Source organism: Marmota flaviventris, chromosome 14, assembly GCF_047511675.1.
Source record: "Marmota flaviventris isolate mMarFla1 chromosome 14, mMarFla1.hap1, whole genome shotgun sequence".
Classification (NCBI taxonomy): Eukaryota; Metazoa; Chordata; class Mammalia; order Rodentia; family Sciuridae; genus Marmota; species Marmota flaviventris.
In genome coordinates, this window is record NC_092511.1 from 59,022,639 (window position 1) to 59,046,060 (window position 23,422).

The following is a 23,422-nucleotide window of genomic DNA, read 5'->3' on the forward strand; positions in this document are numbered from 1 at the left end:
GTTCTCTTACCTGGGGGGCTTGTCGGGTAATGATCCAGGCCAGAGGGCCTGGCTTGTCAGGGGGGTCGGGTGTGGGAGCGGGCAGGGCCTCTGTGTGGTCAGCCTGCTGGCGTAGGGCAGAAGCTACAGAGACGGGCCATGTGCATTTGCCAGTGGTGAAGAGGCTGGAGTTTCTCCTGTTTTGAAGAAGGGTAGAGGCAGCACAGCATGGAAACTGGAGCAGTTTCTTCTTTGGCTGGGTCTTCAGCCTGTCTGGGAAGCCAAGTCCTGTGGAGGGCCCTGTGGAGAAGGAGGCAGAGAGGGCCATCTTCCTGGGGCCCCGCATTGTCCGAGCTAAGATGGGAAACCACTCTGGACTGGGTTGAGAAGTCCAAGCTGGACTCGAGCTGGAAGAGGCTCAGGGGGAGGAAGAAGGGTGTTCTGAATGGTAGAGGAGGGGGAGGAGGAGGGCCCCAAAGACTCTGGGACCCCCCTGAGGTGAGTGAGATAGAATTAGGTTTGGGCCAGTTGGGGTGTCAGTCCTGCCTGCAGAGGTGGTAAGGAGGGACACTGAGCTTTGCCCTGAGCTGGGTGGGGGGCAAGCGGGGTGGGGGGTTGGGGGTGCAGTAGGTGGTCTTCCCTCACTTGGCTCCCTCCTGCCCCTCCTCTGGGGCTGTGCCCTGCTCATGTGCCAGGTGGGGGACAGAGCCGGGCCGAGACTTGGTCCCTGCTCAGTGACAGCACCATGGACACAAGATATTCTGGAAAGAAGTGGCTGGTCCCCACGGGTGAGATGCCAGCCAGAGCTGTCCCCATCCTAGACCCTACCACCTGTAACCGTCTCACCGGACACTGATGCCAGCCCGCTGGAGTGGGATGAGGCGGCTGGATGGCTCTTCTGCAGAGCTGGGGGAGGGCCAGGGCCATTCTTTCTTCCTCCTGTCGACTAACTGAACTGACAGCCTCAGGATTCGGCTGTTGGCAGCCTCTCTTCTTCCTACCCATCCACCCTGGCTTATTATGGGAGAGGGAGGGCACAGGCAGGTGGCAGTGGGTCTCAGTGCCTGTGCTCTCTGGGTCCTCCCTCTGTTGGGCTGGGTCCCAAGGGCAGGGCCAGAGGACCCAGAGCTCACTGGGGCTCTGTCCTCCCAGACACAGGAGGAGAGGAGGACACGGAGGACCAGGGGCTCACAGGAGATGAAGCAGAACCATTCCTGGATCAGAGCGGCACTCCAGGCCCGGGGGGCCCCACCACCCCCAGGAAGCTGCCTTCCCATCCTCCCCCCTACCACCCGGGGAGCAAAAGAAAGAGAAGTGCACCCCCATCCAGAAAGCCTCTGTCGGATAAGCAGCAGGACTTCCAGGTGATTGAGGCGCTCTGGCACCCTGATGGCTTTAACCCATCAGCAGCGCCTGGCTGGTGTGTCCAGCCTCAGGGGAGCTGCTTCTGGGACCATGAGGGCCTCCTGGTGGGAATCTGCTCTCCCTGGGTCCTGGGAAGCTGCTGAACAGGAAGTTCAAGTCTCGGGGCCTCAGAACAAGCCTCTGCTCAGGCCCAAGGTTTTGGAAAATACCTTAAAATCACTCACCCACTTTCTTATTGCTATGATAATCTGTCCTTCCATGACATGCGGTTTTTTTTTTTTTTTAAAGAGAGAATTTTAATATTTATTTTGTAGTTTTCGGCAGACACAACATCTTTGTTTGTATGTGGTGCTGAGGATCGAACCCGGGCCGCACGCACGCCAGGCAAGCATGCTACCGCTTGAGCCACATCCCCAGCCCATGACATGCGGTTTTTAAGAAGAGTTAATAAATAACAGTCGATTAGAAAGTGGAACCAATACACACCTTCTTTTTTCATGAAAATTACTTTAATATTTTAAAACAATATTTTAAAATACTCGATCTAATGTTTGGAAGTACAGATGTTCTTGAATTCTTCATTCACTTACAGTTCAATGGCAAAAATTCTTAATTTATGTCTCAGAATGTAAAAAAAAGCATTGCATCTAACAATATAAAGAACAGGAGCTGGGGACCTAGGGACAATAGCTCAGGGGAAGAGCACTTGCCTTGCATTTGTGGGGCCCTGGGTTCAATCTTCATGAACACACACACACACACACACACACAGACAAACACACACACATGCACACACACAAGAAAAAAGAACAAAGACTATTTATGGAGTCACTTCAATGCGTAAGCTTGACTTCTGAGGGAATTGTCAGTAAGGACTGTTCAGATCTTTCTAAAATGTCAGTGTCAATAAGGTCTCAGGTGGGGTTTGTGCTGAATGAAGAGAGTGGGACTACTCCCACCCTCCCATTGGGATCCCAGGGGGTTTACGCAGGGCAGCGTGGCGGCTCTTCTGCAACTATGGGATTTTATAGATGCAAGGGACCTTGGTAGGAGATATGCTTGTTCTTAGAATGCTCTTCCTAAAACATTTTAAATAGTCTTTCCAAGAAGCCGGCTGGTCCCTGAGATTTGTGTCTCTCAGGGCAGAGGGTGGGTGGCCTCATACACTTTCTCCCTTCTTCCTTCTCATGGTCCCTGATGACTTTCAGATCAGAGTCCAGGTGATCGAGGGGCGCCAGCTGCCGGGAGTGAACATCAGACCTGTGGTCAAGGTCACTGCTGCCGGGCAGACCAAGAGGACTCGGATCCACAAGGGAAACAGCCCTCTCTTCAACGAGGTGGGAGACACTGGGCAATGTTAGGGCCAGAACCTTTGAAGGTCTTCCAAACGGGGAGCCCAGAGCAGTTTATTCAGAGTGTTCACCTGAGGTGCTAACTTTGGTTCAGGAATTGGAGAAGAACTCCAGCTATTATTCCTGCTTAGGGTCTCTCTACTCCATGTCCCTGTCATCCTGTAAGGCTGTGCCTGAGATGACACCCTCTGTGGGGTTTTGTCAGATTCCCAGAGCTCAGCATGGAGTTGAGCTCAGCCCTCATTTCCTATGTGGGCTGCACTCCCAGGCTCGAAGGCCTCTGGGTACTGATCTTCCCCCTGCCTGGCCTGTGGGGTCATAGGCACTGATTTGTCTCCGTTTTTCTCTGGACCAACAGACTCTTTTCTTCAACGTGTTTGACTCTCCCCTGGAGCTGTTTGATGAGCCCATCTTTATCACAGTAAGTCTCAGCAACCCAAGCGTTCTCCCCGGGGCTCTGTGTGCACATGTGTTTGTGCGAGGCATTGTCCGTGTGTGTACGTGCACATCTCAGTGTGCATGCGTGTCAGCATTGTTGGTGAGTGTGAGTGTGTATGTGTGTGTGAGAGAGATACGGGATAAAGTCTGGCACCCGGAAAACGTGGACCATTCGCAGCCAGCCTCTACTGGGCGTGGGAGTGCCCACACACCTCAGCTGTGGCCTTCCCTAGGGGCCTCAGGTGGGAAACCTCTGGTTGTAGAGGACGCCTTGGTTTTCATCTTATTTTGTTTGTCCATGGGCCTGCTTTTGGCCAATATTTTCTTTCTCTTGAGTCTTCTCCCACTTGGAAGGTGGTATATTCTAGTGGTTAAAATGCGGGCCTTGGCACCGGATTATCTGGACCCGAGTCCCATCTCTGCCCTTGCGGTTATGTGATTCTGTACAAGTCCTGTCATCTCTGTGCCTCTAGTCCTTCAACTGTGCAATGGGGATAATAAGAGTGCCTAGTCAGGGTACTATTCTTGGGAGTACTATTCTTGGGAATCATTTAGAACAATCTGGACTAGAGTAAGTGCTCATTATTGGCTGTTTTTATTTGGGAGAGAAGAGCTGTTGGGTTGAACCCTGTCTGGGTCACAATTTCACTCATAGGTATGGATTTTAACTGCTCTTTCCTCCTAGGTGGTAGACTCCCGTTCCCTCCGGACAGATGCGCTCATTGGGGAGTTCCGGGTAATTGTTCATTTCCTTGCGATTAGTCAGTTTTCACTTACCTGTGTTCCTGGAGGCGCTGTGGGTTACCTGCAGGGGTTGGCACTCCAGAGACCTTGTGTGCCTTGGTCCATGTTGGGAAGATTTCAACCCCTTCCCTTAGAAACCCATCAGATTTCCCAACTCAGAAAACCTCTCCACAAAGGTAGCAGAGAAGTAGGACACTTTCATTGTTGAATAAGCATTAACTGGGGTGGGCTGAGCATCTCAGGCCATCTGCTGAGAGATTACCAAGACAGGAAGGAGTCTCATCCTTTCATATAGCCAGTGGATTACATATTTTCCATTACATTTTCATTCTTTTGAGAAAAACAATAACTAGCCAGGCATGGTGGTGAACACCTATAATCTCAGTTACCTGGAAGATGAGGCAGGAGGATTGCAAGTTTGAGGCCAGCCTGGGCAACTTAGTGAGACTCTGCCTCAAAGTTTAAAAAAACTAATAATAATAATAATAATAGGCAGGCCGGGGTGCTGGGGATGTGGCTTGGAGGTAGAGCACCTCAAATAAGACAACTGGGTAGAACTGCTGGGCACACAGAATTCATCCTAGATTTGGTGGATAATGACCATCAGTGTCAGCTAATTTACTTTATCCAGAGGAGGAAACAGGATTACAACTCCTGTATTTATAACAGGAGATAGTTTTATAGCCTGGAGCATGGCACCCACTCAAGTCAGGCCCGTCACTTCCCTCTGGGTGGGAGGAGGACCCTCTTCCTTGATGTTTACATTTCAAAGAGAAGATGCCCTTGAGAAAGATGTCTAGTCTCCATATCATAAATTTTATAAAATGCTTAGTTTTTAGAAAGATACATTTCAAACAGATAAAGTACTTACATTTACTGGTTTTCTAAGGTAAAATGTATGACAGAAAGAGGAGAGCTAAAACATTCCCTTATTTCCAGTAGGAAGAATTAAGCCTCTTCTCTTTAGTTCCTATTTGTCTCTACATCTGAGAAAGCAGCGTCCACCCAATTCTGGCCAATGCTGGGACTGTGCAACCTGGCACTGTCCGCCCTGAACTCACCTTCACGGTGGATCAGGAATGGGGTTCAGCTGAGGGCCCTGGGGGAAGGAGCCCCAGCCTGCCTATTTGTCCTGGGCAGCCCAGAAGGGAGCAGTCCACCTCTGGGAACCCAGTACCAGAAGCACAGTGCTTCCTAGAGGATGGTTCAACAGCTTGCAAAAAATAATTGCACGAAGCGAGTCAGATCTGCATGGTGCTGCGACGTCGTTTAGTGTATTTCTCACTGATGTTCTTATTTGAGAATCTTTGAGGATTTGATTTATCAAAAGGAAAGAAAGAGTGCAGACTTATTTTAACCTGCCTCTGCTATCCAAATAAATGACCCCCTCCCCTCCTCTGGGAAGTAGCCACAAGATTTTAGAAAAACAGAATCTAATTTCTTGGTAAGGCATTTCTTTAAAGGAGTGGGTTTGAGTCTGAGTCATTATGTAACAAATGAAATCTTAATTATTTTGAGACTTGAGTCTTTATATTCTTGTTCTGAGAATCCATGGGTCAAGAAAGATATTTTTTCTAGTTATTAATCTGTGATAGAAAAGACTTCATATTTTTTATTTTATTTTTTTGGGGGTGGGGTACTGAAAATTTAACCCAGGGACAATTTACTATTGACCTACATTCCCAGCCTTTTAAAATTTTGAGACAGGGTCTCACTAAGTTGCTTAGGGCCTCACTAAGTTGCTGAGACTGGCCTTGATCTTACAATCCTCCTGCCTCAGCTTCCCAAGTTGCTGGGATTACAAGCATGTGCCACCATGCCTGGCTCAGACTTCGTATTTGAGGGCAGTTTTATTCACAGAAGAATTGAGTGGAGAGGCTGGAGTTGTGGCTCAGAGATAGAGTGCTCGCCTAGCATGTGTGAGGTATTGGGTTCGATCCTCAGCACCACATAAAAATAAAATAAAGATATTGTGTCCACCTATAACTAAAAAACAAATATTAAAAATAATCAAGTGGAATGTACAGAAAGTTCAAGTGTACTCTTTGCCCTTCCATTGCCCCTCAACCTCCCCTACTATCAACATCCTGATAATCTATGATTTTTTAAAAAGAACACTATGAAATATAGGAAAGAAAAGAAACAAATCAAACCCATGCAAATCTACTGCCCCTCAGAGATAGCAGAGGTGCCATTTTGGGTATTTCCTTTCCTCTTTCTTTTTGGGGCATTAACATACTTTACCTAACTCTATAACAAATATATTCCATGGAGTGTCACATGACGCTTTCCTGTGTCTCTAAAAGTTCTTAAAACAAGCCCTTTACTGGCTTCATCGAATGCACCATGCTGTAACACTTCAGTGCCAAGAGTTTGACTTGTGTTTCCTTTGATTTCAGATGGACGTGGGCACCATTTACAGAGAGCCCCGTGAGTTCTCACCCCTTTGGTGTGTCCTTGCATGAGACTCTGGAGGCTGCTTGGGGACACTTGCTTGGGTGCTCACTCTCCCTCCCTGGGGGGTTTGGAATGGAGGCGAGGCTTTCTTGGAAGAGAAGGCAGGGGTTGCATCCTCCTCGCAAAGGCTTCAGGCCCTCAGGAAGACGCAACCCCCACCTGTGTCAGATGGCCCATTCAGGGATGATAAACCTGGAAGGTCCTGGGGCCCGGGGTCACCTCAGATAGAGGCAGGTCATTTGGGTGATGAAGTCCAGGGATTCTTCTCTCTCTGATTTGGTCACTTTCTGAGGAAGTTAAAAATGGTTTAACTTTGTCTCTTATAGAGGTTTCTGTTAATACTTCTGATCTACGTAGATGCTCAAAGTTGATTATTCTAGGCTTAAAAAAACAAATTTGAGACATTTATTTACTTGCCAACATCACCCAGGTGGACCATGTCATGATTATGAATAGCTAAGTCTTCTCTTCAGGAAGAGACAGCCCTATTGAGTGACTGTGGCATGCCATAGAGAGCCATCTTTGGTCATCCTGGTGTTAGAGCTCTTGGTTTCTCAGCCCAAGGGATTCTAGGGTTTGCTCCTTTCCCTTCCTGCCATGGCTGAGCCCTTTATCGCACTGTATGTGATCCATCCTGGGCTTCTGGACCAAGTTGCAGTCTTGGGTCTTCCCGGTCTTGATCATTCTCTTTTAGGTCATGCCTATCTCAGGAAGTGGCTGCTCCTCTCGGACCCTGACGATTTCTCTGCTGGGGCCAGAGGCTACCTGAAAGCCAGCCTTTGTGTGCTGGGGCCTGGAGATGAAGCTCCTGTGAGTACCTTTCCCTGGGTCTTCCTCACAGCCCTTCACATATTGCTTGGTGGTGGAAGCACCCAACGAAAATCCTGAAGCTTAATTTTTTTTCCTGATTTAAAAGAATGCATGATAATTATGAGAACTGTAGAACATGTAGAAAAGTATAAATAAAAAGGACTCACTCATAAGTCTACCACTTGGAGTGAGCCATTATCAATATCTTCTCACCTGCCTTTCTCAAAAACACGTGTGTATTTTTCTTTTTGCAAAGGGAGATCATTCTCTCCATGATATTGCAACCTGAATATTGTTGCCTCAGATTATATCATTATCATGTGGATGTGGTAATAGGCAAAGTTCTAAATCAAAGGAGGAAGTGAGGGAGAAAAGTGTGGCAGTCCCCATGAGGAACCAGGAAGAGAAAGGAGCAACCGCAAATTCAGGCTTCAGGTGTCTGAGGTCCAGGAAAGCTGGGCATGCAGCCTAGACTGGAGAGTGAATCTGAGCAGAGAGTCACTAGAGGTGCCAAGAGATGTGCAGAAAACCTATAAAGGATAAGGACACAGTGTACACCAAGAAAATAGGAAGCAGGAGTACCCGGGACAGTGAAGATATTTAACAAAAAAAAATTTAAGAGAGGAAAAATATAATAAAGTTAGTTTAGTGATAAATTTTTAGTATAATTTTTGATACCAGTAAAAGTGAATTCTGTAAATAATGATATGGGTGTGTTTAAGGGAAGAAAGAATTTTTTGGGTTCTGGTTTGTCTTTAGAACCCTGAAAGGGGTCCACAAGAGGACCCCTGGGCAGTTCCTGGGTGGTAATGATTTATGTCTGGGGCAGGTGGGCAAAGCATGTTTCCTCCATATTGCAGAAAAAAGCCCTGCTTCTTGGAAAAAAAAATGAGAAGAGCATTCAGAGCTGGGAGGTGTCAGCACCCTGTGTATTTGAGAAGAGAAGGCTGGCAGTGTTGTGGCAGAAAAATGTGCAAAACAGCTGGGCGCAGTGGTGCCCACCTGTAATCCCAGCAGCTCCAGAGGCTGAGGCAGGAGGATCGCGCGTTCAAAGGCAGTCTCAGCAACTTAGTGAGGCACTAAGCAACTCAGCGAGATCCATCTCTAATAAAATATAAAAAAGGGCTGGGGGATGTGGCTCTGTGGTTAAGTGTTCCTGGGTTCCATCCCTGGTACCAAAAAAAAAAAAAGAAAAGAAAAATGTTCCAGAGCAAGTTGTCTTATGAGACACCTCACTTAACATGGTAGGCTGAGCTCTTAGAAAAGGAAGGTCAAACACTGCACCCGAGAGCTCATGGAGGAATCATGTTTGGCTTGCTTTATAGCTGGAGAGAAAAGACCCCTCTGAAGACAAGGAGGACATCGAAGGCAATCTGCTCAGGCCGACTGGTGTGGCCCTTCGAGGAGCCCACTTCTGCCTGAAGGTCTTCAGAGCTGAGGACTTGCCTCAGAGTGAGTGTGGAGCAACCCCCTCCCCCATGGGTGGGCGCCTGCTACAGCTGCTGTGAGGACATCGTGAGGGAGGGACCATGGTTGGCTCCCTGGGAGAGGAAAGTGCATCACTTTGTGGGTTCCTGGGGCACATTTTCATCCTTCCTTCCACCAGGGACCATCCCTTTGCCTCCTTCCTGCCTCCCTTTGGCCCATCTTCCTCCTCAAGGGTCTGTTAGAGATCAGTGCTGGACAGCTGGCCCTCTACTGTGCTGCCTGGCCAATACCTTGAGCCTTTCTAGGTTTTCCAAGTTTTTTTTTTTTTTCCCCCCTGTGGTGCTGGGAATTGAACCCAGGACCTCGTGAACTCCAGGTAAGCCCTCTACCACTAACCCATACCTCCAACCCAGCAATCAGGATTTAATGGAAAATAACACACGCTGGTGGAGTTAACCAGATGCCAGAATCTGGAGCTTAACAGTGGCTGCTGGGCTCCATTCCGGGGTCCCCTGGCTCTTTAGCCACTCTGGAGACCCATTTTCTGGGTTCTCATTGAGAAAGCAGCGCCATCTAAACACTGCCTGCTCCCAGGTCAGAGGTCGTTGATGTGGGGACACCCTCACTGGCAGAGCCCAGGCAGGAAGCTATGATGCTGGAGGGTTTGCAGGAGGCCTTCCTGGGACCATTTCTCTATAGATGAAGAATGCTGCTCCCCCGGTGGCTCTTCATCCCCCATTACCTGGGGCTGTCCATGTTCTAGCACAGAAAGTCCCACGTTCTGGAAACTGTTCAGTCCCTAGCAAACTGGGACCTTGGATCAACTGACTTGTGATAATCTCCCACATCCTCCCAGGAAGGCCAGCATGTCCGCTAATGGTACTGGTCTCACCCTGTGTATTTAGTAAACCTTGGGGGAATCATATCAAATATTGGGGAGCCATGGGTACCAACCTCAGCTGCACAGTAGAATCACTGGAGTGGCTCAAAGAAAGTACAGTGCCTGCCCCCGTCGCCACCCCCAGCCTTTCAGATTCACTTGGGTTGGGGTAGGGCTCAGAGGCTTCTCAGGTGATTCTGTCAGGAGCCCATTGTGAGTCACTATTTCAGAGTGTGCATTAGCTTCATCAAGCCAGTCTTCTTCCCCAGCAGTCTGCAACTTGGGTCCTCATTTACATGTTTTGCAGAAAGTTCTTTGAGGGTTTCTGCTTTGACAATTGACATCCTTAAATGAAATGGGTTCCTTCTGTGCAAGCTTACTTGGACCAAAACCACAGTGGGGAAGCCTTTGAATAAGTAATGGGAATTCAGTGGATATTAGAATACCTGCTTAAAATCATTCTTTACTCATTGGCTGCAACTGTGTGGAAGAGAGACTGGCAAGCTTCCAGAAGGCATGGGGAAATGGAAATGTTTGCTTTTCTTAAGGTGAAGGAGCTTTGTGTTGTATTTGCTGCAGTGTTGTTTAAACATAAATAAAAACAAAATAGATGAGTAAACAGAACATGACTATTTGCTAATCGCTGTTACCCGTTATTCATGTAGGCATTAGTGAGCATATAATCTTTAACTGTCCCTCTCCTCACACTCGTTCATGGCCATGTAAAACATAACATATAAAACATACATATACATATGTATGTACATAACACATCTATCCATATATACATGTGCAAATAATCTGGCTAACTCAGTTAAATAATTTGGTTTGAAGTATCATAGATTTAAAACTCTTAAAAGATCCCACCACTTGGGAGCCTGAGGCAGGAGAATCATAAGTTCAAGGCCAACTTGGGCAGTTTAGAGAGACTTTGTCTCAAAATAAAACATAAAAAGGGCTGGGGATGTAGCACCGCTGGGTTCAATCCTCAGTACGCCAAACCAAAGGAAGCCAGAATTGACTGATTGGCTAATCTTAGGTAAATTACTCTGCTAATGGAAATAAAGGACAATGTCAACCAGGTGTTGTGGCATATACCTGTAATCCCAGGTATTTGGGAGGCTGAGATGATGGTGTGGGTGTTGGTGGCAGGTTCAAGGCCAACCTCAGTACTTTGGGTGATTTTCCTTTCTTTTTTAAATGGGCTGGGGTGTAGCTCAGAGGGGGAGTGCTTGCTTAGCATGAGTAAGACTCTGGGTTTAATCCCCAGCATCAACAAAAACCAAACAGGAAGGGTCACCAACAATGGGGTATTATAAAAACTTTCAATCCTTTTTTAGATTGCTTACTATCCTTGGTGATGTAGATCTTGAATCAATCAAACAGTTACTTGGAGACCTGCTCTGCAAACTTCTTTTTTAAGTTTTTTTTTGGCACTGGGGATTTGAACCCAAGGCTTCACACCCTACCATTGAGCTACACCCCCAGCCTGGAGACCTGCTTTGAAACCTCTTAATGCTGAGGGGACAGTGGACAAGGTGTCTGGGGCTGAGGAAGGAAGCAGCCCAGGGCTCTCAGGGGCTGTGGCTCTGCAGCAGTCCTCCCTCCTGGGAGCGCCTGGGCTGAGCCCCAGAGGATGGGGCCATAGTGTCTCACTCAGGTCTAGCCGGGGCTGCCTGGAGATGGATGGAGCAGAGTTGGGGTTTGGCATGGGGGATAGCAGGTGGTGACTGGCTTGTCCTTCTGCCCAGTGGATGATGCTGTGATGGACAACGTGAAGCAGATCTTTGGCTTTGACAGTAACAAGAAGAACTTGGTGGACCCCTTTGTGGAAGTCAGCTTTGCAGGGAAAATGGTAAGGAATGAGGGAGGGGGAGGGCCCCTGGGGGAGGGAGAGGGCTGAGCATCCTTCGAACAAGTGTCAGAGAGAACAGTTCAAGGTGAGGTGCAGTGGAGGGGTGTGCATGGTGGGCACTGATCCTGGGATGCATGCCCAGGTCTGGCTCTCTGGGCCTGCTGCCCACAAAAATGTGGACAGGTCTGCCCAAGGTGTCCAGCCAGACACCGAGGTGTGGATATAGACCCAGAGAGGACAGATGGACACTGAATACACTGGTGGAAAATTAAGCAATTGTGTGGAAAGCAGATGTGAAGGCATATAGATAGGGAAAGCTTTTTAAAGAAAAATGTGGGATGAGCCAGGTGTGGTACACACCCAGGAGGCTGAGGTGGGAGGATCACAAGTTCAAGGCCAACCTGGGCAACTTAGTGAGAAGGGCTACAGGGATGTAGCTTAGTGGTAAAGTGCTCACTTAGCCCTTGTAAGGCCTGGGATTCAAAACATGATTATTCTTAACAGTTGTGGCAGGAGTCGGGCAGGGAAAGACCACTCTGGTGGGCACCCTAGGGATTCTTCACTGCCCAGGGCTAAGGCAGTTACACCTGTCCCTGTCAATTTCTGCCCCTGCCCTTCTCTACACACAGGCAGGTGCCTCCCAGTGTCTGTGTCCACCCTAAGGGGTCTCTCTAGTAGCCTGGGCTGCTCCTGGGCTTCAGCCATTGCCAATGCAGGGGGGACTCTCACAGGTCTCTTTAGCTCTGATTCCTCCTTCACCTTCAGCTCTGCTTCTGAACAGCTTTGACTCAGGACTCATTTTCTTTGCCACCAGCTGCCCCATGTCCAGGAGCCCCCATCTTAACCGGGTATCACCACCCAAGGCAGAACTTGTACTGTGGGCCTGCCTGGACTCCTCCCTCTTCTCTCTATCTACAGTAAACATGCCATCTCTAACTCTTGACCTCAAGAGTTGACCTCAAAGGACCCAGCCTTTCCCTGCGTCCCCAGAACCACTGCCACCTCTTCCCAGGACCACACGACAGTGTTCCCCTGCTGCCATTTTTCCTCACCATGATATTGACCCTTTGGAGACCCTGGCCACTTGTCCAAGTTCTGGATTTCTCTGTTTCTTGCAGGTGTGGCTTAATTTCCTCTGCTGGCTCCTGTACTTTCTATAAACTGAAAGTTAGGTCTGCAGACTCCATTAGATTCAGATTATGTATGTTGTCAAGAATTCGTCACACGTGATGCTCTGAACGTCATGTTGCAACATGTCAGGAAGCAGTGATGTCAGGCATCAGTGTCATGGGTGATGACACCTTGAACACTCCATTAAGGGGGTGCCTATGGATCTCCCCCTTTTAAAAGTCAGTGTCTTCCTGTGTAATTCCAGCACTATGTAGACCATAGCCTGGGCTCTGTGAAGGTATCCTATTTCTGATTGTATTCATTCCTGAGTAAATCATTTCCTTGGGGTTGCAGAATGATGATTTTCATTATCATTCCATCTCTCTTTATTAGTTGGCATTTCTCTGTGGAGAAAAGCTTTGATCCCCTTGCCCCTTTGACTATTACAAGGGACCACATTAATTTTATAAATTCAACGTGTTGGAATCCGTCATTGTTGGCTTGACGCACACGTTATCCTGAAATTGGCTATTGCGAGCCCTTCCATTGGTTCTTCCATCCCCAGAGCCTAACGCAGGGTCTCAATGAGAACGTCTTGGGTCCCGTGACTCAGGCTTTAAGCTCCTTCAAATGCTGCTGGCAGATCTTTCTCTGGTGCAGGTTTTGGTTTTGGTTTGGGGTCTGCATCTGACACCCTGGACCTAACCTCAGGAAGGGCCAGGACAGGATGCCCTTGTGGCCTCTTCTCTCTGCTCTCAATCATCTCCTCATGGACTCTCTCTGCTCCGCTCTGCACGGAGGAGACAGGAAGCTATGGCTAGGTAGCTTTTGCTCCAAGGACTACGATCAGTGTTTTCCACTGACAGATGGAGAAGGTCATGCCAACCGGGAAAATTGTCTTTATTCCATGTTCCCCCATGATAGGGTGCTTCCATGGTGTGACACCCAAGACCAATTTTAATGGCCTGCTTTCCTTGGAGCCAAATCTCAGGAGCTCCTGCTGCTCCTGGGTCTTTTCCAGCCCCCCTTCATCTCCCCTGGCCTTTTTTTCCTCTTGGTATCAGGGATTGAACCCAGGGGTGTTCCACCACTGAGCCACATCCCCAGCCCCTTTAAAAAAAATATTTTATTTAGAGACAGGTCTTGCTGAGTTGCTTGGGGCCTCACTAAATTGCTGAGGCTGGCTTTGAACTCGTGATCCTCCTGCCTCAGCTTCTCAGGCCACTGGGATTACAGGTGTGCACCACCTTACCCAGCTCCTGGGGTCTTTTGACCCTGGGAGTTTTTCTGGCAAGGTGCAGATGGCCAGGGGAGGTGATCAGGGGCGGGGCCTGGCTGAGGCCCAGGATTGTACGAAGCCCAGGGCAGCTGGGCTTAAGCAAGAAGCTGCAGCCCATGGTCCTTCTCAAAGGGGTGGTGGGAGTTGAAGAATGAGTTTATAAGGAAGGGGCCCCTGAAATCTCCCCCTTGATAGCGTCAGCCTGGTCAGCCTCCTCTGTGATCCTTGGCCCTTGTGGCCTCTTCTCTCTGCTCTCAATCATCTCCTCATGGACTCTCCATGCTCTCTTCATCTGTCTGTCTGATGATCTCATTGCATCCTAATCTGAAGAGTGCTAGGGTTTTGTCCTCTGGGTCTATCAAGCCCCGCCTGGACATCTTTGCAGTACTGCTTATGGGCACAAGGTGGCACTATTACCCAAGATGTGAACCGTTTGGATTTGACCAAGTTACTCAGGGGGATGGTGTGTGTGTGTGTGTGTGTGTGTGTGTGTGTGTGTGTGTGTGTACATACTTCATATATGGGAAAAGGCAAGGGGAGGTACTTGTAGGGAAGGGGTGGAGGTTCAGAAATTTTTTTATGAATAAAAAAAATATATAACCCATTACTTGTAAAAAGAAGAGTTGAAAAAAAATCAGAGAACAGGAAAATGAAGCAAAACCCACACCCAACCCATATTTTATTTCTGTGGCCCTCACCATCCCAGAGATAACCATAGTTCACCTAGGGTCTGCCTGTGTTTCTTTCTGGTATGTTTTCCTGTTGATTTTCTCTCCCCCTCTCCTCCTCCTCCTCCTCCTCCTCCTCCTCCTCCTCCTCCTCCTCCTCCCCCAGCTGGATATTGGCTGCTGAGGTCCCGCCGGCTTTGCCTCTATCTTTCATCTTGTAGATGTGGCCCTTTTTTTGGGTCTGTTTAGTACTACTTCATTTTTTTTTTTTTTGCATGTTTTATGCCTTTGTGTGTGTGTGTGATTTCACTTTAAATTGGTTCCCGAGCCCAGTGCTGTAGTGATGTCTGGTGCAGAAGGGCAGAGGTAGGTGGACTGGCCTTTGTTCATGCCCCCAGGCCCACATCCCAGTGGCTCTTTCAGTGGGAGCCTCCAAGGGTTGAAGTGTTTGCTGTGGAAGAGGCTCTGGCCTCCCCAGGGTGAGGCTGAATGCCCTGAGTGCAAGAAGCGCAGGGCAGACAGGGCTGTCAGCTATGGTATTTTGAGAGTCCTTTCTTTTAAAAAACTGAATTAGGTAATACCTCTACATAGGAACATTCCATCTCTTCTGTACCTACCTATCATTTCCCTGTCTCTCTGTACCCATTCAACGCTACTCATTTCCTCCTTGCAAAGGAAACCTTTGTAGCTAGTTTGTTTTATATTATTTGGTTTCATTATGCATATGGAAGTAAACATGACTATAGTTTTTATCTTTTACCCTTCTAATATAAATGGCTGCACATTAGACTCATGGCTCTGCAGCTTGCTTTTTCTACTTAATAATATATAGCTTGGACATTATTTCATGTCTGTGCATAGAGTGGTCCTCATTCTTTTTTAGAACTGCATAGTACTCTATTGGGTGAATGGACCATAATTTATTTAACCTGTCCTCTCTTGGATACCTGGGTTGTTCAGAATCCTTGCTAGTCCAAGCCATTCTGTGTTGAATAACCTCACATGTAGGTCATTCTTCCCATGTACAAGCACTTCTGTGGGATAAATGTCTAGAGGTAGAATTTACAGGTCAAAGAAAATATGTACTTGTAATTTTGATAGGTAGTGGCCAATTGCCTCCTAGAAGTATCAAGCTATTTCATTTTCCTACCAGCAAAATGTGAGCGTGCAGTTTCCCAACAGTGGGTTGTCAGATTATAGAGAGTTTTATAATCTGATGATGAGAAATTTCATCTCATTGATTTTATTTGTGGTTCTTCTATGATGAATGAGGTCGAACATCTTTTTAAAGATTTTTAAATTTGTTTTAATTTGTTATACATTACAATAGATTGATATATATAATGAATTGATATATATATATATATATATATATATATATATATATATATATATAAAAATATATAATGGAGTATCATTTCTCATTCTTCTGATTGTACATGATGTAGAATCCCACCAGTCGTATAGTTATGTATGTATAGAGGGTAATAATGTCTGATTCTTTCTACTATCCTTCCTACCCCCATACCCCCTCCCCTCCCTTCACTCCCTTCTACCTAATCTGAAGTAACTCTATTCTTCCCTAGCCCCTCCCCTCATTGTGAATCCACATCTGCATAACAGAGAAAACATTCAGCTTTTGTTTTTTTGGGATTGGCTTATTATTGGCACATATTCTCCAGCTCCCTTCATTTACTTGCAAATGCCATAATTTCATTCTTCTTTAAGGTTGAGTAATATTCCACACACACACACACACACACACACACACCCCCCACAACTTTTTAATCCATTCATCTATTGAAGGGCACCTAGGTTGGTTCCATAGTAAAATCAAGAATCAATAAATGGGATGGATTCCAACTAAAAAGCTTCTTCTCAGCAAAGGAAATAATCAATAACGTAAAGAGAGAGCCTACAGAATGGCAGAAAATCTTTACCTCCTGCACCTCAGACAGAGCACTAATCTCCAGGATACATAAAGAACTCAAAAAACTTAACACCAGAAAAACAAATCACTCAATCAATAAATGGGCCAAGGAACTGAACAGACACTTCTCAGAAGAGGATATACAATCGATCAACACATAAATGAAAAAATGTTCACCATCTCTAGCAATCAGAGAAATGCAAATCAAAACTACTCTAAGATTTCATCTCACCCCAGTCAGAATGGCAATTATCAAGAATATAAGCAACAATAAATGTTGGTGAGGATGTGGGGAAAAGGCACACTCATACATTGCTGCAAATTGCAGCAAATTGGGACTGCAAATTGGTGCAACCATTATGGAAAGCAGTGTGGAGGTTCCTCAGAAAACTTGGAATGGAACCACCATTTGACCCAGCTACCCCACTCCTCGGTTTATTCCCAAAGGACTTACAATGAGCACACCACAGTGATGCAGTCACATCAACATTTATAGCAGCTCAATTCACAATAGCTAAACTATGAACATCTTTTAATGCTTCGCTGCCTGTGGTGTCTCCATTCCTGTGAACTGTTTCATTTCTTGCCCACTGTTCCACAGCTGCTCTCTCATCTTTCCCTCCTCCTCCCTCTCTTTGCTAACACAAGGCCCAAATTCTGGCACCCATCCCTTCCCCCAGCCCCACGCAGCCTTTGCTTGAGCTCTTTTTACAGCGGGGAGGAAGGTGGGGCAGGGGTTGGCACTGGGTGGATGAGGGATGGAGAAAAAGCCCTCACTCTGGGGATCTGAAGTCCCTGATCTAACTCAGATGCTCATTAAATGAGATAATGCACATAAAATGCAGTGCTTAGCACGCTACATGGTCTCTAGGAAATGCTCTGAAAAGGCCTGCTGGTTATTTTTATGTGCAGAACATGCAAACCCACCAGGATCTACTTATTTGAAACTGAGTCTTTACCTGCTGTGTCTGTGTGTGGCTGCAGCCTGGGGCTGGACAAAGGGCCTGGTGCTCCCCATGGACTACAAGGAGAGGGTTGGCATGTGAGCTACAGGCTTAGATCTTTTTCTGTTCCTGTTAGGATTCTTGTTTGGGACAAGCCTTGTCTTTAGGGCAGGGCTGGTCCGAGACAGACGGTGACTTATAGGGTTTAGATCTTCACTGAATTTTGTTTCACTTTCAGATGCAGGTGCAGGGCCCTGGCCCCCTTCCTGTCCCTCCCCCACCTCTGATCTCCACTACCTTCCAAAGTGGAGAGTCATCTGGTCTGATGGGCAGAGGGAGGAGGGGTGCCTTGGACTATGGAGGCCTCTGGGATTCAGGGACCCCACATTTAGGATCATATCCATAATGAGAGGTACAAAAGGAGAATTTCCAGCCAGAGGTATGAGTTCAGGGTGGAAGGGCTGTGCCATTCAGGGAGCTCACCCAACTCCTAGCTCTGGGTCTGACCTCCTGCTGAACTTTGTCTTTGCAAAGATTTCCTAAGTCTGAGCTCACTGCACTTGGCCCCAAGACCCCAGAGTCTTAAGCCCAGCCCTAAGGGCAGTCAGCGTGGTGGAAAGTGGCTGCTGGCTGGGGTGGTCCCTGAGGGATCCCAGAGTCCCATGGAGCTCAGTGCCCCTGTCCTCTGTTTCTCCCAGCTCTGCAGCAAGATCCTGGAGAAGACGGCCAACCCCCAGTGGAACCAGCACATCACGCTGCCCGCCATGGTGAGCCTCGATCTGCCACCCACTGACCCTCCCCAGGAGGCCCTGGGGCCTGGGACTTGAGGAGGTCCAGGCCCCCGTCCTCTCCAGCCTCCTGTGGCATCTTGGACTTCTATGTGGAGGAGGGGATGTCACTGTCTTCAAAGGACTACTCTCAACACGCCTCTTTTTCCCTCCTCAGTTTCCCTCCATGTGTGAAAAAATGAAGATCCGTGTAGTGGACTGGTGAGCTCCAAGCGGGGGTTCTAGAGGGGGCTGCCCTGAGGGCCACGGAGGCCCTGGGTTTCATTCAGCCTGATTTGAGTGAAATGTGGTCTGTGCAGAGTGAGGGGGTGCAGGGCTGGTGGTTTGGGGACGCTGGCTCACTGCTTGCCCACCATGTCTGTCCTGGTAGCAGATAAAGAGGGCACAGCCAGGGAGGCTGAGGGGGCTCCACCTCTGGGGACCTGAGGGCTGGGAGGCTCCCTGGGGGAGGTGGGGCATCCATGACCTGGTGGGATAGAGGGTTTCATATGTCCATGGTGACAGCGTTCCAGGGAGCAGAAGGTCATATACTGAGGCCTGGAAACCGAGAGAGCAGAGCTTCTGGGAGCATGGGCTATTGTCCACCAATGGGGTGGCACAGGACAGTTTCTAGGATAGGGAATTGGGCCAGTGGCCTGAGCAGAGACAGCACTGCAGGTGTGGAGCAGGTGAGGACAAGAGCTCACGGGCATCTTAGAAAAATCTTAGTATCTAACACTCATTGAGCACCTAGCAAGCACTTTATGTGCATTATTTCCTCTGACCCTTGACTCAGTGATGGGGTTCTACTTCACGCGGCAGGGAATAGATTGGGAAAGACGGAGTGACTTGCTTGAGGGGACAGCGGGAACGTAGTAGAGGTCAGAGGTGAACTCAAGCCTGCATCCTTAACCACTAGGCAACACTGCCTCCTGCAATGTCAAGACGATCCCTCTCACGCTTGAGGGGGACGTTCAGGGTCCACCTATGCAATCTTTAGGATACCAGGCTTTCCAAAAAGAGAGCTGTCCTTTCTCTGCCCCCAAAAGTCTTGGCCGTGTGGTTCCCTGGCATGCTCTTCTTTGGTCCCAGGCCCATGACACCCCCAACCAGCAGGATAATGAGAGACCAGGGAAAAACCCCCAGGCCACAGAGCCATTAAAGTGTGTGCCAGTTCCCCAGGCCTAAAGAAAACAGCTTGTGAGAATTAGAGGGAAGGGAGCAGCAGGGTGGTGGAGGTGGTGGGGGGGACGAGGGAGAGGCCCCCGGGCTGTGACCGCGGGTATGTGCCGTGGGGAAGCGGTTTGGAGAGACCCACTTTACATCCCCAGAGCGATCCCTGCATTTCAGCTGGCGACGTGTGTGTTGTGCTGCCCGGGGCGGCTGGCGGTGCGTGCCTGGGCCTGTGTGTGCATGTGCTCGCGTGTGGATGCGGTTGTGCCCTGTGCCGTGGATGTGCTGGCCTGACTCCATCGGAGCCGTGTCAGAGGCATCGGCATACTGTACAATCCAAACACATTACCGAATCTGGTGGTTGCGTCTCTGGTTTGGGTTGAAGTGGCATTTTTATTGTGAGTCTATTTTCAGACTCGCTGTATTTTCCAAAAGCAACCCCAAGCCCCAAACCCCAACTCTTGGCCAGAAAGCATTCCTCTGTTACATGTTCCTGTCCCGAAAAGTGCTTTCTTCCCAGAAAACAGATAAACTTTTGTAATTACCTGAATCCTGGAAATATGATACAGTCCATATGGCCTTTTCTCTGAAACTTAGTCTTCCTTTCAATTCTTTAAAAATTCCTTTTTTTCATTAAAAAAAAAATGTCCCCAAAGCCACTCCCCACCACCATAAAAACAACCTCTCTCCTCCCATTCTCCTTCCTTCCTCGCCTGATTCAGAAAATCCAATTCAGAGGTCAGAAATCCAATTCTTTTTCATGAGCTGGTATTTTCTAGGGCTGGGAGGGAAAGCAGTTCAAGGATGCCATCCGCTGTCAGGTATCTGTATCGATAATCTCAAGGAAATTCTCCTTTTCCAGTTCTTGCTCATGTCACTCACCAGAACAGTGATGCAGATTTGTGCTGACAGGTCACTCTTCCTCATGCAGCCCCTTTGTCCTGATGGAAAAACTTTAAAATCAGAGTTGAATCACCTTCCTGAGAAATATGAAGAGGAAGAAAGGGATCAGCAGAAATCACTATCTCATGGGGATTTAAAAAGAAGGCTCAGGTGTCTTTTGTGATGGAGCTGGGATGTACCCTCTCCAGATGCCACCCATGGCCAAACTTCACCTAGCAAGGAAAGAGGGGGTCCTGGACCTTGAGTAGAAGAGGGATTGAAGGTGCACCAGAGAAACTTCCTGAAGGTCATACATAGGTCTTGCTCAGCCCAGTGTTTCTCAACCTCAGCAGATTGATCTTTGGGGCTGATAGTCCTTCACGATGGATGGAGGTTGTGCAGTCTGCTTAGGCTGACTAGGAACATTCCTGGCTTTACCCTGTAGGTGCTGGTAAGCACCCGCTTCTCACTCCAAAACTTAGCCAAAAGTTCTCTGGGGGATCAAAACTACTAGGTTTTGAACCTCAAGTCCAACTTGCCAAGGAAGCAGCAAGTGGCTACAACCAACTTGGTTTCCATGTCAGGAATGTCAGGTCCCAAATCAAATATTGGCCATCTTTGGAAATGAATTAACTTTTTCAACCTCAGTATCCTTAGCCTGAAGTCGAGGCTAATTGTAGTACCTACCCAATGGGGCAGATGTTATAAGTGAGCTAGATCACATGATGGGTTTAGTACCGTGCTTGGCTTAGTAGTGGCTGAGTAAGGCTTAAATGTTAGCTGTTATTTTTATTGTTATCAAGGGAGGTGGGCATAGGGTTCAGGAGAGTCTGCCCAGGAGGTTGCTGGCTAATGGGGAGATCAGTCACTCTCCTACCCACAGTCCTCTACGCTGCGTGGGAAGCAGGACTGGCTCCTTCCTTGCCAAGGAGCCATGTGAGCCACAGCAGGAGCACCAGAGCAGGAATCAGGACACCAGGCCTGGCTCTGTTCCTCCTTGTCGGGCTGACCCTGGGGCAGTACCTGCACAGCTCCAAGCCTGGGTCCTGGTTATACAACAGAGATGCAAATGAAAGTACTTGTTTCTTCAAAAGTACTTGGTCACATGTAAAGTCACACACAAAAGGGAATCATGCATTGGCACTGGCTAATTCAAGATGGTGGCCTTGGAGTTAGTTTTTCCTGGTCACCTGGTTTTCTCCTTGAACTTGGTATTTCTTTAGCTGCTGAAGTCTCAGCTCTGTCTGGGAATCTTGCTCTTGAGCAGCCTCCTGATGGCTTACCCTCCCTGCCTTCCGCCTCCTCCCTGTCAACCTGAGGGTTCCAGGCTGCTGGCTGAGCTGGTTGGCTGATGAGATACCAATGGTTGGCAAGACAGACTCGTTCCCTCTAGGGGCAGCTGGGGTGAGCTTTCTGTCCAATCTCTTCTTCCTTGGGATTACCAGGCCTCACCAACATACCTGGTGTGAAGACTGGGACTCCCCATATGTGTAACACCGGCCGAGTCCTTCCAGGGTAGACAGTGGTCTAAATCCTCCTCCTGTGCTCAGGTTCTCTCTGTCCCCTTGTTCTAGGGATCGCCTTACTCACAATGATATCGTGGCCACCACCTACCTGAGTATGTCGAAAATCTCTGCCCCTGGAGGAGAGATAGAAGGTAAGTTCCACCTGTGTTGAGTTCTCTGACCCCGCAGGCTCTTTCCATCTCACCTCTGAGTTGGAGAGTTTGCAGAAAAGGGAGGATTATAAGGTCTTTGTTGTCCATTTTCCATGGTGTAGGGCTCTGGCCAGTGAGAGAGAAGCCCTGGAGACACTTAGGATGCTCCACAGTTGAATGGTAGAATGTATCACTGAGTGAGTGGTACAATGAGGGTAATCTCTTGGTGGATGACTGTGCATAGCAGTTTCTATTTTGTAATGGCTTGTATTAGTCTATTGAAAAGTAACCTATTGTTATTTTATAAAATTTTAAATAAAAAGATAACCTGAAAAAAAGTATATAAGACCTTTGTGTGAAATTACATGTTAATTACCCCCCTGTCATATATGTGGTAAATAAATCTTCTACCGCAGGCAAGAACTATTAGTATTCTGGGACCTTTCTGTGTTTATCTGTGTGTGTGTGTGTGTGTGTGTGTGTGTACATCCATAAAGGAATATAAACGTATATATTAAAAGTTAAATTGTTTTGAAAATTGCCTTTTGTCACTTGACAATACAATGTAGATGTATTTTCATGTGATTAAATGCTTTTCTACAACAGTTTTAAGTGAACAAACATTTCATTGTGTGAATGTACCGTAATTTACACACACTAGTAAATGTTGAATATTTAACTGTTTTCTAATTTTTCTACATTATGAACAACTGGCTTTCAATGACTATTTTTGTGGCTGAATATCTGTGCAGTTCATGAGTTTTCTTTTGGATGACTATCTAGTAGTGGAATTGCTGCATCAGAGGATTTTAACATTTTTAAGGTTTTTTGTCTGTATCCACATTGTCCTTTAAAAAATCTGGACTAATCTATAATCCAGTTACTCCCATAAGCTTTTTCTGTTGCATCCACATGAATGCAAGGTAAAATAATAATGTCATAAAGATCTTTGTTAATTTATTGGCTGAAAATAGTATCCGATTGTTGCCTTAATGTTCATTTCACTGATAGCTGGTGAAATGGACCAGTGTAAATTTAAAAAGACTAAAATTTATATGTGATATATATTTATATACTTTATGGCTATTCTGCTAAAAATGCATATTTTTGGTCCATATTTATGATGGTACGCTGTCTTTTTCTCATTGTTTTGTAAGAGTTCTATATGTATACGGATGTTTATTCCCCTTGTCATATATGTGGCAAGTAATTCTGGTCAGCTTTATTTTACCAACTAATAGTTCTTGACCTACAGTAATTTAAATTTTTCTAAAGCCAAATCTGTTAATCTTTTCCTTAATGAATAAGGCAGGACTCTAATTTTTTTTTCAAAAAATTTTTGGTGATATACCAAAACTATATTTAAAATAATTTTTCTCTACAGTGTTAAATGCTATCTTTATCACCTACTAAATTCCTAAATGTGTTCTTGGGCCAGTTTCTCGATTTTCTATTATCTTCATTTGGTATGTCTGTGTATTACTTCTTTGGTTTTGGTATCTGGGTTATGCTGGCTCTGTAAAATTAATTGGAAAGATTTTAAAGTCTTCTCTAACATCTGGAACAGTTTATATAACATAAGAATATAGACTTTTGAGGGTTTGAAATAATTCACCCATAAAACCATATGGGCTGGGTGCCCTTTTTGAGTGGGTGTAGTAATAGCTCTTTTAAGCTTTTCAATTTCTCTTGTGATTATTGTTA

General features: G+C 47.1%; 1 protein-coding gene across 16 annotated transcripts in view; it reads left to right on the forward strand.

The window, feature by feature from the left end:
* The window catches only part of Dysf (dysferlin), a 208,130-nt gene that overhangs the window by 55,534 nt on the left and 129,174 nt on the right, over positions 1-23,422 (forward strand). For 8 of the 16 annotated variants that reach the window (XM_071601695.1, XM_071601700.1, XM_071601698.1 and 5 more), the window contains exons 6-17: positions 675-767; positions 1,132-1,343; positions 2,553-2,681; positions 3,055-3,117; positions 3,820-3,870; positions 6,278-6,308; positions 7,030-7,145; positions 8,471-8,597; positions 11,205-11,308; positions 17,938-18,006; positions 18,185-18,228; positions 21,636-21,718. In XM_071601695.1, coding sequence (XP_071457796.1) covers positions 675-767; positions 1,132-1,343; positions 2,553-2,681; positions 3,055-3,117; positions 3,820-3,870; positions 6,278-6,308; positions 7,030-7,145; positions 8,471-8,597; positions 11,205-11,308; positions 17,938-18,006; positions 18,185-18,228; positions 21,636-21,718 — 1,122 coding nt within the window. The remainder of the gene's footprint in view (positions 1-674; positions 768-1,131; positions 1,344-2,552; positions 2,682-3,054; positions 3,118-3,819; positions 3,871-6,277; positions 6,309-7,029; positions 7,146-8,470; positions 8,598-11,204; positions 11,309-17,937; positions 18,007-18,184; positions 18,229-21,635; positions 21,719-23,422) is intronic. The other 8 variants (XM_027934434.3, XM_027934437.3, XM_027934435.3 and 5 more) reach the window with 1 other exon arrangement.